Source organism: Cryptotermes secundus, unplaced genomic scaffold (assembly GCF_002891405.2).
Source record: "Cryptotermes secundus unplaced genomic scaffold, Csec_1.0 scaffold593, whole genome shotgun sequence".
NCBI lineage: Eukaryota > Metazoa > Arthropoda > Insecta > Blattodea > Kalotermitidae > Cryptotermes > Cryptotermes secundus.
In genome coordinates, this window is record NW_019739960.1 from 707,967 (window position 1) to 720,611 (window position 12,645).

General features: G+C 42.8%; 1 protein-coding gene across 1 annotated transcript in view; it reads left to right on the plus strand.

The window, feature by feature from the left end:
* The window catches only part of LOC111872183 (out at first protein), a 220,603-nt gene extending 211,371 nt beyond the window's left edge, over window positions 1-9,232 (plus strand). Inside the window, exon 5 of the mRNA XM_023865810.2 lies at window positions 6,656-9,232. Coding sequence (XP_023721578.1) covers window positions 6,656-7,011 — 356 coding nt within the window. The 3' untranslated portion in view covers window positions 7,012-9,232. The remainder of the gene's footprint in view (window positions 1-6,655) is intronic.
* Window positions 9,233-12,645: the final 3,413 nt, after the last annotated feature.

Sequence of the window (12,645 nt, forward strand, 5' to 3'; positions counted from 1 at the left end):
CAGACAACTGTTTCTTTGTAGTGACTTTTTGTTCTATTTTTAAGGAAACTGGATACCAGATTTGCCGATCACAGTGGCCAGGCGGTGTAAGGCATGAACTGTCTTCGCTCTCTCGAACGCTGGAATCGTGGGTTCGATTCCCACTGAAGGCATGGATATCTATGTGCACTTATCCTGTTTATGTTGTCTTATGTGTACGTAGCGGGCTTAGAACGGGCTGATCTCTCGTCCAAGGGGTCCTGGCGAACTGTTTGTACAAAAAGATTACGAAACTGAAGAGCAGCCCAAAGCCCAGCAAAGGGCTGTAGAGCCATTCATGAATGAATGAATGCCGGATTTTTTACAGACAAGCAAGAGACGTCATTTTTAAGATGATAACTTATGCCAGCTTGAAGCGAAGAACACTGGTGCCAATAACGTAGTTCTTATTTTTAGCGTAGCATTAAAGTTCAAATAGGAGGTCTGCCACATTGCAACCATGCAGGTCGTGTCTCGATGGGACAGCCTGCCACTTGCCGTACTTCACGTTTGATTTCTTTGAGAGAATTGCTGACTGCAGAATCTGTTGCATTGGAACCCACGCTCATTACGCTACACTTGCCCAGCAGTCATTCTTCTAAATGCTTAGAAGCTACCGAGTTAATGGAATAGCTTCTATGCCAACAGGCGTGAGCATCAGAGCTTTGTGTAGCCTCATGCGGAAAGGTGTGTGCTAAAGCAGAAGCGACTGCATAAAACAGTCCATAAGAACGGACTTGAAGTTCATGTGTCGGATTTGACGTTCTCATAGCGGTGACTGCTTCTGGTATGCGACGCCCTTTAGTTCTGTAGAAATGATGTTGAGGAGGTACATTTTGCCTCCGTCCTCGGGTTGGCAGAATTATCAGAGTAAGCAACATAGGAAACTGGTTCTTGTTTCGCAGAAGATACGTCGTCCTCATTACAAATACGAATCCGTTTATGCTGTTTCGGTAAAAATTCGCTGTTTATTCTGGGAGTCGTACGAAATACCGAAATACACTGCGTGAACAAGGTGCCTAGTGTTTCTAATGTCAAGGAAGGTGGTACACTGAGTCAGGTTAAGTTGTGAAGCGGGAACCAAGGGTTCGTGTCAGCACAAATGTAGTTATCCTGCAGTGAAGTGGCCGCGATGCTCACTACTGCAGCCAGATTGCGTTATTTTCCCGTCGCCTAGAACGTGGAGATCAAGTTAAAAGTATTAAAATGTTCGGTTACTGATTAGAGCTCATACGGGCGCCGGCTTCTCAGCTGAGGCCAGAGATTTCATTCGGAAGTAGTCGGCGGGGGGCTTTTGGTGGCAAAGTGGTACTGAGGCCAGTTGTTCTAGTCCATGTCTTTGCCTGTGGTACTTGTCATTCCGTCAGTACTGCATACTTATCTGTCTTCGGGGCTCGTACAGTGTGTCCATCTTAGACAGCAGTACCAACGGCCTCAGCTAACACCATTTCTACAACTGAGGATGAAACGAATGGTACTTGAAAATAAATAAGCTTTGCTTCTTCGTCGTGATCGTTGCCTCTTACCAGGCTGTTCCGATTGGAAGGTTCAGTTCATAAGTGGTTCTTCCATATTTTTTTGTCATCTGTCTCAGCGTCTCTTACATGTCGACGTAAATCGGCTGAACCATTCAATGAATCTGCTTTCATCCATTCTTTCTAGGTGGTGGAACCAGTTCGTTTGATATTCGCGTATTTTGCTAGAATTTCGAATGAATATAGTTCTTGACTCATATGTTCTCTTCTCCTGGAACCTGTAACAGCCGCTAGGATCCTCATTTCATCTGTCTAAGTTCGTCTCTCTTGCTGGGTACGTTGGGCCAAGCGCTCTGCTGCGTACAGCAGTGTACGTATAGTCATTGTATAACTCTAAGAGTCTATATGTCCTTGCTCGATTACTCAGTATTCTGGTAATTGTGCAACACATACGAGTATGTCGCGGACTACTTAGTTTCATGGTGTACGCGGTAGCGTAGATGGTTGAGGCACTGTGCTACAGGCCGGAAGATTAAAGGTTCGAGCCCCGATGAAATTTATTTTTTTCAGTTGACCTAATCCTTCCAGCCGCACTATGGCCGTGGGATCGACTCAGCCTCTAACAGAAATGAGTACCCGGAATCTTCCTCGGGGGTAAAGGGGGGCCGGCGCGTAAGGCTGACAACCTTACCGCCATCTCCGAGCCAATTGTCTAGAAAATGTGGGAGCTTCAACATCTCGCAACCCTATGTGCCTCCACTGCCTGTTACAGGGATACCTTTACTTTTTACTTAATTTCGTATTAACATTCTGCGATAGTTGAGATGTAGGCTATATTGTATTCCAGGTATTTAGGCGTACTCTACTTAAATAAATAATTTATTGTTCCTCCTGCTATATTCTCGCACTGATTTTTGTCTTTGGTTTTCACATAACAAAGTTACTTTTAACACGTGACATTGTGTATCGGTACCAACGTTTCGGAGGAACCGGCTGCCTCCAGATACATAGTAGAACTGAGGTGTGTTTGGTAAATACAATTGTTATATGCAGGATTTGTGTTTGCCACGTTCAGTACTCGGAAATAAATTTTTAGCGCGGATACAGTGTGTCCTAAATCCCAAGATCCCTGTCCCGTGTGACTTTTGCATTGTCAGATATGAGTGATTAATCCTACTCTAAACAGTTCACAGGAAGGTGGGAAGTTACTTTTACACCTGGCATATGCAGTCTGGAATGGAATTATCAGTGTAACTTTTTTGTTACGGTATTAAATCAACAGGATTGGTTGATAACAAAATTACGCCAGTCGTATGATTTGTTCGGTACTGGGACCGTACGGAGCTAATTGAATATGTGCGTATGTGTGTTTACTTTCTGTGGTCCAAGCCTCCAAATTGCCTCATAGTTTGCTGTAGAGTTTGGAGTAGATCAGTTTCCAACAGGTAAACGAATGCGAATAAATATGATTCGGAATCCTGCCATAATTAAAATACGAATCGTCCATTGTTCTTCGAATTCTGTACGGTTGACAGTCATTTGAGTCGAATGGTGGAGTTCATGATCGGATTCTTTTTTGTTATTACACACAAAAATAACTTTAATAATATTTATTATTTATATTATTTATTTATTTATTATTTTTAATATTATTAAATAATAATGAGGCAAATAAGAAGGAACAGAATAAGAGCAGGTTATTAAAGGGGGGAAATCGCGGGAAAATTGATAGACTCTTTAGTCCATGAGGAGAAAGAGCAGACTTTTGTTAGAATGTTTCCAGGCTTCGTCCGCTCGTCCTTGTGGTAACGATTGTGAAATTGAGTACATTAGAACGTTTTTGGGTTGAGAGAAAGGTCACGGGATATTTCTTATTTTCTCCTTAAGTGTAAATTACACAAATTTGGTAACTTCCACAGAAAGAAGCTCAAGTCTGATTATTTTAAACCAGGGCTACTACTTCAGAAGCTTGCAGGAGCAACTTTAAACTTAGTTGTTTTAAAATACAGGAACGCCGAGAAAATATGTGTTGAGATGGTTATCCCAGGATCTTTCGGATAAGTACTTACTTCTAGGCAGCAGTCCCACAAAGAAGAGAATACGAGGTTCGCCTGACATGTGTTGTATGTTGCTTGATTAACAGTCTCTCTTGCATGTCAGGAACATCAGAGTACAGCGGTTAGAGATGAGCTGAATTACAATTGAAGAACACAGTGATACATTTATTGTGACTACATTCGGTTTCCTTACATGTGCGTCCAAATGTCATGATAATTGTCAGCGCATTATACGGTCTGTCAGTTTGATTCTGCGCAGGGGATTATGGGCCCGATCCCGATGCTAATGATGGGTGGATTCTCTGTAATTCCCTCTGAAGATCAGCCGCCCGAATTGATCATTCTATTCATATAGGCTTTAGATTATTCGTTATATTATGCGTACTGTATAATAAATTTAATCAGAGCATTTCTTGTCGGGTTGTTGTGACGCCGTTTTCACGCCATTTCCTTGCAAAAGTGATATATGTAACACCGTGTACATGATTTCGGGCCGAATAAAAGAGATGACGGGTCAAAGTAAGCAGCCGGGGCGTGCTTTTGACGAGCTTTACAAATATTTTTGACGTATGGGAGCGGGAGGAATGATAGGACGTTAGGACGAACAAATAAATAGGATTCAGTGGTAATACTAGAGAAACAAAAAGGTATGTTAAGGTTCGATATAACAGCTACAGAGATTTCCCGTTAATTTATACGGGTATTACCCATGTATGTTCCAAGTGGGAACGCTTTAGATGGGTATGCTCCTCCTGTTGTGAGAACGGAATGCGTCAAGGCTAGTTAGTGACGTAGGACATAACGTCATATTATTCTCTTTTCAAAATACTTCCGAATTCCACACTCCAGTGCTTTTCTTCCCTAAGGTTGCCTATGCGATATATGACGTACGCTCGTTCGCTGGACTTCAGCTGTGCCAGGAAGCGGTAGTCTCCCGAAAAGAACGGCAGGGGTTAGGGCCCCCATACACACAGTTTGGCCTCCCGTTCGGCCTGTACAGTTGAAGACTGAAAGGCAAAACTGATGTGTGTGGTGCGGCCGGCCGGCCAATCGTTTGGACTGTTGGTCTGTGGGAAACCCGTCAGTTCTACCTGCAGGACCGTAGCACGTGACGCGTGTGACTCAACATTATAGGCTGAAAGACCGTGATTATGGCATGAAACCTGCCGGTTTAGCTGCGCGTGTATGGGGAAAGAAAGGGAGGGGGTAAATTGTGAAAGTTTTGCCTGTAAGGTCGATCGGAAGGCCAAACTGTGTGTGTATGGGGGGCCTTAGAGCAAGCATACGTATTTAGTTTCTTCCTCTGCCTTTGGGTCATGTCCTTGTGTCGGTCTCGGATGCGTCAGATACCGGGCGTACATTTGCATGGCCAGGCGTCCAGCGAATTCCAGAGCTCTGTCCGTTTATTTTCGATCCTTGTGTAGTGTTCTCGTGACCGTCGTCTGGGTAGCTTCGATGTACGTTTTCTCTTGATGCGTTGCACGATTTTGATACAGCTGAAGTGCCCCAGACTTGCCCAGAATTGCTTAAGATTAGTGCTTGGAATGATTCTATGTTGATTTACTCTGATACCAAGAAGGGAAGAAGATAGGCACAGCTGGTCTCCATGCACTTTCCTCAGCACACATTGCATATGTGATTTGAAGACTGATTTCCTATCTCATGTGTCCCCGAGATATTTGACTTCAGTTTCCCACGGTGAAGCATGGTGTAAACGTTCTTATTCAGGCGGAGACGTGTGGTGATGGGTCCAACACTGCCAGTATCTGATGGCTTCTGTTTTAAGCGCGTTCACATTACCCGCGTAACATCTTGTTATTCATCACAGCTACTTTTGATTTAAGACTCTGGACCGAGATGCACGATCATCGGCGCAGATTTGCAAACTAGTATCTAGTCTGTAAAGCGGCCTCCGTAGTCTAGGGGTAACGTTCCCACCTCATGACTCATGGTGCGCGGATTCAAATTTTTAAGGGCGGAAAATTTCAGGGAACAAGTCCTCCGGTAGGGACTTTAGGCCGTGGGTACTTCGATTGCTGCTTACGTATTCGTTGCCGCGACATGTAAGAAATGACCACCAACTTAAGGTTCAGATTCCTTAGCTTCGTTGGTTTTGTCAGTGATGCCAATACCACTTTCGACATAACCAAAATTAAAATTACCTTAACTGTGTGAGATTTGTGGTCCACTCAGCGGTGACTACTGTCTTCTGGGATTACTAAACTACTCGTACACAGCATGAAGCTGAGGAGGCAGTAGTCTTCATGCATTTAAGTACTTACCCTCTCTCGTATATTCGCAATGCTTATCTCAGGATCGAGTCCCGCCTGCTGCGTAATGAGGGCCTGATCTATGGACTGTCGTTCCGCTTCTTTGGCTCTTGTTCCGCCTCCCCGTCACCAGTCTGAATTAATAACTACTCTCTGTAACCCGGAAACGGCTGATCACATAGTTCCATGTTCCTTCGTCCAGTCTTCACTCACAAACACCGTCATCTCACGGTGCCTCACACGAGCCGCCTCATAACCATTTGAAGCCTACTGTTGGCCACTCTCCCTCTACTGAGAGAGAGAAGAAGAAGTGGGGGTGGTAGTGAGAGACACTACATTGGGAGGGGGGGGTAAGAAACTATCTCTCCGATTTTGAAGGTTATCATGCAGTGCCCGCTTGTCCTTCTGGTATAGATAGAGCATATAATCGGATTTTTTTGTATTATATATTTTTATGACTCTGGAAGGGGTGCATTATAGTATTTTTTTTGGGGGGGGGCTAACGTTGGGAGGGATATATTAGGGCGAAATTTTGATGTTAACAAGTGGAGGGCTGCATGTGAGGCACGCAGTGCAACGTGGAATTTGGGTACCAACTCAGCATTTGCTCTAGGACCGAGGAAAACCATGGAAAACCTTGGTCGAGTTGGCCGGTCGCAGGACCTTCAGGATGCAAATTGACTTCTAGCGAGCAGTCCGGCGTTAAATGCGCGACCCCTAACATTCGGCCGCTATAACCCCGATAGTCTTGGGGCGTTGTGTAGGCCTCAGGGCTGATGTGCATATGAGAATGAACAGAAGAATGGGCTTCTTATCTGGCCACTTTTTGTTCTAGGTGCTTCATTGTCTGCACTGTTGGGAGCCGTCATCCGGTACCCTTCTCCAATACCTTCGGTGGCTCGTCATGATGCCGGAGTAGCCGTCAATGCCATAGAAGAAGATCCTGCGGCAGCTGTTGGGGCATCCACAGGACGGTGCCTCGAAACAGTAGACCCATGGACGCCGTGCTTGTGCCATCTTGAGATGTGTATAGGTTGGTACCCCTGCGGATTGAAGTACTGCAAGGGCAAAGGTGATGGCAAAGTGGGATCGGTCGGCGGTAGTTACCGTTGCGGCATCAAAACATGTAAGAAATGTAGTCTGTTCTCATATTACGTGCGCCAGAAACAGCTTTGTCTATGGGATGAATGACCCAGAGCCCACAGTTGAAGGAAACGGGCTCTATATAACAGATTTCCAATGCAATGCTGCTGCCTCTGGTGTGCCATGAACTTAGTTCTTCGTTCTCTTTTCTAACCAGTCTTCAGCCTAAAGATCTTACCTAGAGCAACAAGAATTACGAGTTTAGTACTGTGACTTCACCGGTCGCCATTTAACCATTGGGCAATAATAATCCACCGGAGGCAAAATAAAACGTTGTGAGATGTACGCCGTGTTGTTCTAGGGGACATTGATCGCTGTTAGCTTGATCATTGTCATATATCTCATTTTGAGAGACAGAACATGTCTGTGGGACCTGGATGGTGATCCTGGAGGCCGTTACGTTGACAATATGGTTACAGCTGGGAATCCAGGAAGCCGTGCATGTAAGTTACATGAAGTGGGAACCGTAAGAATGAATTTATGTACAGCTGTTCACAGAAACGCGTCTGCATTAACGAGAGTAACAATTATTCATTATTACATATATTATATTAACTTTTTTATCAGTACGAGTATACACTGAAGGTGCTGTTACACCTGAATGAGCGGAGTGTCTTCATTTTACCAGTATCCAAATACAAGGTCAGTAACTGGTAACATTCGATAATCGCTGGATAAGAGAAACGTAGTTTTTGCCAATTAGTGTGATCGTTTCCTTATAATGAGCAATTAAGCGTACATTATAAGTAAACCTACACACAAAACTTACGTATTTTTCCATTTATATACATTTACATAAAATCTGACGATGTAGATAGAACAAAATAAATATGTCTTCATTACACATCTCAATGAAGATGTCAAAAATTGTCGCAAAGGGCAGAACATGAGATAACTGGGAAGGACTTTCTGAATTTGCCCACTTATGTTACAGCTGGTTTGATACGCGAGACTTGTATATATGGCAGAGCTACTCAGTTCCATGACATACGTTGCTTCGCGGTACGACACGGTTTGTGTTCCATAGCTAATGTAGGGAGTTTCATTGTGGAGCAGTTTCCGGTTCTGCACGGTTTCGGCCCCTTATAGTACGATTTGTGGAGAACCGTTAAACGCGGAACACATGTCCAGTATAATTGTAATTTTAGAATTGTCATACCACAAAATTATGTACATTTAGCTTACGTAGGCCTATGGCATTCCAGTCACCGAAGTTAAGAAACATTGGGCGTGGTTAGCACTTGGATTGGTGGCCTCTTGTGAACACGTGCTGTTGGCATTCCTTTTAAGCCGACCACAGTGACCGCGCGGTCAAGGGCATGAACTGTCTTCGTCTACTTGGACACAGGTATCGTCGGTTCGAATCCCACCCAAGGCTTGGATGTCTGTGTGTGTTTATTCTATGTTTATGTTATTCTTTGTATAGGTTATTGTGCCACAACGATTGCGACAGTAAAATTTCTTCCTATATCTTACCGCTACCACCAATTTGTTGTGCCCTGATAGGGGTCAGTGACTGTACTCACCCCCTATCGGACTTCGTGGATAACTCTTAACCTGTGAGGTGGAAAACATGCTTGCATTCGGGGGATCCACAAATAAATCGAGTACCCACCAACAACAATAAAGTAAAATATAATGAAATAAACACCATTACAACAAACAACTTGTCAATACACACAAAACCTTCGATTAAACCCCTGATTCTAATTTCCTACATTTAACTGTCCATAATATGTTAAAATAATTCAACCAATTTTCCTAATAACATTAACCAACCAGAATCATATATTGACAGTCACCAGTGATCCGAACACAGGCAAGTACTCACGTTCACAAAAGAGGAAGACATCTGACTCCATCGCGTCTCCTTCCTACCACGCGACTGTTCTGAGCTATTCCTAAAATCAGAGTGTTCGCGGCTCCTCCCGTCTGAACCCCTCAACATTCAACATCACGAAAAGCTGCTCATGTAAAACCCCTAAGTCAGCAAACTGTGCGATGGCGAGACTTGCCTCGTGTCGTCGTTTAATTTGTCAGCAGTTTCTATAGACTGTACAACTGACACCGGATGGCTAAAGAATGTACGGCGTCTCAACTCTGGCTTCTGGCGGGTTTACAACTTGTGGTTCACCCGACGTATTTTAAATTTATAAAACTTATAATTGTTTTCTAATCAATAACACGTAAATTTGACCCCTTGCTAGGATAAAGCATCATCATCATCATCAGTAATCTGTCAAGACGACAGGTCCACAGTCTCTTTCAAAACAATTCCTCCACTTAATGCGATCTAGAGCTTTCTCCTTCAAATGACAGTATCCTCTTCTGTCCCCAAGGTCATCCAGCATCTTCTTACGTCTTCTTCCTCGTCTTCTTGTCACTTCTATCCGCCCATCTATCTTTCCTTCGATAGCTTCTTTTAGAAGGCAGTTTCTGCGTAAAACATGACCAATCCAATTAGCCTTCCGTTTTCTTATTTCATGTAGGATATTCCTCTGCTCACTGACTCTAATTAACACTTATTCATTTCTCACAATGGGATAAAGCATACCCATGATTTATTCTGACCGTCTTACAGTGCATACATTTACGAGTATTCACCTTTCTCTTCTCTCTTGCACTACATGTTTCGGCACTAAAGTGCCGTCTTCAGGTGCTTTTCGATGTACGTCGAAGTACTGCATTGCATGCCCTGTTGCCTTTATACTAAAATATATATTTGTCATATATATTGCTAAATTTTAAATATTGATTGGTTTCCAGATTGTGTTGTCAAATCTATTAAGACTGGTGATATAATCGTGAAATGCTCATTTTCTTCTTTGATTTTAATTTTTAACTGATTAATTGCTCTATTTAGAGCTGTTTTGTCTTGCGGTGCGTGTGTTCGGTGCCATTTGACTCTTGCTTTTCTTTTGAGTGCTATTAGTTTGTCTATCTCGATTGAGATGTTATTTAAGACTTGGTTTTGGGTTTGCAGCTTAGGAGTTGCCTGTTCAGCTGCCTTTGTGAGAGTAGTTGTTAAGTTTGTTAGTACATCATCAACTTCCTTATATACAAAACAGTAATTATACCAATTTGGACTCACGGCACTGAACTCTGTGGATGTGCCAGTAAGTCCAACATCAATATTATCCAAAGGTCACAATCGAAAATCCTAAGGATGTTAGTCGACGCACCTTGGTATGTGTCAAACGAAACCCTACATCAAGACTTGAACTTAAAATTCGTGAAAGAAATCATCCTGGACAGAAACCGCCAACACATGAGCAAAATTGAAACCCACGAGAACGAACTATTGCAACCACTCAGGGAGCCAGTCAACAATAGAAGACTAAAAAGGAAATGGCCAAATGACCTGATATAAAACAAATCAACTTCTGAAGAGGTAATGTCGATGGACATTTTCCTCGCATGACATGTAATAGTCCTTAGCGAAACCATTAACCTATAGAATGTACGTAATTCTGATTGTTAATAAATAATAATAATAATAAATATCATCCACTTCAGTTGGGTTTTGGGGGCTTACTTTTAGGTTTATGTTTTCTTCAGTTTCGGTGCGATAATGTTCCCAATTAGTTCTTCTGTTATGATGCCTAATCCGAGGTTTTTTGTGAATGATGAGGCTGCTGATTGTTGCTAGTATAGGCCAGTGATCAGAAGAGAGATCATAGCTAGATTTTGTGTGCATGTATGATGGGGAGATGCCTCCGGTGATGAAAACATCTAGGGGATCCGGAATTTTGGAGCGATCGGTGGGCCAGTAAGTTGGAACGCCGGTTCACAGGATAGAGTAATTTATCTCCTGGATCAGGTTTGCTAGTTGGTTGTTGTGAGGCAGGAGCCCCATAGTGTGTGCTTGCAGTTGAAGTCACCTCCTGCTACGAATATTGGTCCGAGCGTCTGGAAGAACTCGCTGAATTGTTCTTTCTTTATATTATACCGATGAGGGCAGTATACTGAAGCAATTTTTAGGTCGTACGTCATCATTTTAACCAGAATTACTGTGGCTTGCGTATGATTTTTCTCATACTTCAGTAGTTCAAAATGTCGAATAGTATTTTTGATTAGTGTAGCGGTCCCAGCGTGGGCCGTGTTGTCAGGGTGATTTGTGTAGTATGTCGTGTATTGGGATATTTTGAAATAAGATCTGTCTGTGAACTGTGCTTCGCTAATTAGCATGACGTCTATGAGGTTATGGCGAATGAAGATTTCTACCTCATTTTTGTGTTGCAGAAGGCCATTGGCATTACATTCAGCAATGTTGAGGAATTTAATGGATTTTACCGATGAGAGTTGTTAGCATGTTTAACACCGTGCTGTTCTGTTGGATGATTTGATTGAACATGGACTTGAACTCCTCTAGGAATTTGGTTAAAATGTTGGTATCTTCGTTTGCGGTGTAGTTTAATCCCCTTTTGGCCACGTCTGCGTAGCTTGTGTTTTGTTGGTTCTGTTAAAGGTTTTGATGATAATGTTGCTGGTGTTGCCGTGTTGTCTTAACCTCAATTTTTGATGGGATGTTTGGGTTTATTATTTGTTGGTGAATGTTTAAACTGTTGTTTGCATTGTTGGGTTTGAGTAGACTATGATAGAATTCGCATCCTTTGTAGTTGGCGGGGTGATCGCCATTGCACAGGGCACATCTGGCAGGAGTATCTCTTGATTTTTTATAGATACAGGTGTTATGTGCGCCTCCGCATTTGACGCATGCATAAGGCCTGTTGCAGTATGTCTTGTAGTGTCCGTACTGTTGGCATCTCGTACACTGAATGATTCCGCATGCCTTCCGTAATGGTTCTATGATGAGTGCTTTGTTCTGGAGGTAGTTTATTTTGTAAACTTTTTTGTTGTTCCAGGAGGGTTCTAAGTCGATGAAGAATATGTTTAGGGGCACTTTTGTCACCCTGTGTCTTCCATTTATGATGTTTCGTACTTGATGACCCCTTTTTGTCAGTTCTGGTAGAATGGTGAATATGTTTCAGCAGTATTCTGAACGCACGTTCTTCTTCTAGTTGATATGTATGATAAATAACATTGTTTTCTTTGAGGAGGGTTACTAATTTTCTATAGTTGTCCGGTATCCTACAGCTCACTTTTACGGTGTTGTCTTCCTGGCATTTGGTAGTGTATTGTTCTTCCTCCATTATTTCGCCGAGTTTCTCGGCCATCTACTCATAATTTGTTACCCCATAAATGAATATTGGTGGTGGTTTTGGTATTTTATTTTCAGTTTTTATTTCGTTTGTGTTTTCCTCCATGGGTTCAGGTAATGCACTGAAACTGTTGCTTAGTTTGATATTCACAGTTGGTTCGGTTTTCCTGCTTATCTTTCTTTTTTGGTGACTTTCACTTTCTGCCAAGTATTTTTGCTACTAGCTACTTCTTCTTCTTCACTGGTAGATGACATTTTGTGGTAGTACTGGTTGCTGTTATATATGGGTTGTTGGATGTTAGGAGAACTGTTGACGTACTGTTGTGGTGGTAGGTAGACTGTGTTGTTGTGTGGTACAGGCTGTCCCGATGGTGGTTGTAATGACCCTTGCGGCATTTGCTTGTATATTTATTGCATTTGCGTATTATATGGTAGGTTGCTCTGTGTAGCAATTTTTGTAGAAAATGCTGGTTGGTTTACATACGATCCTTGTCTGTTCAGGGTTGGTATTGTTTACAGGA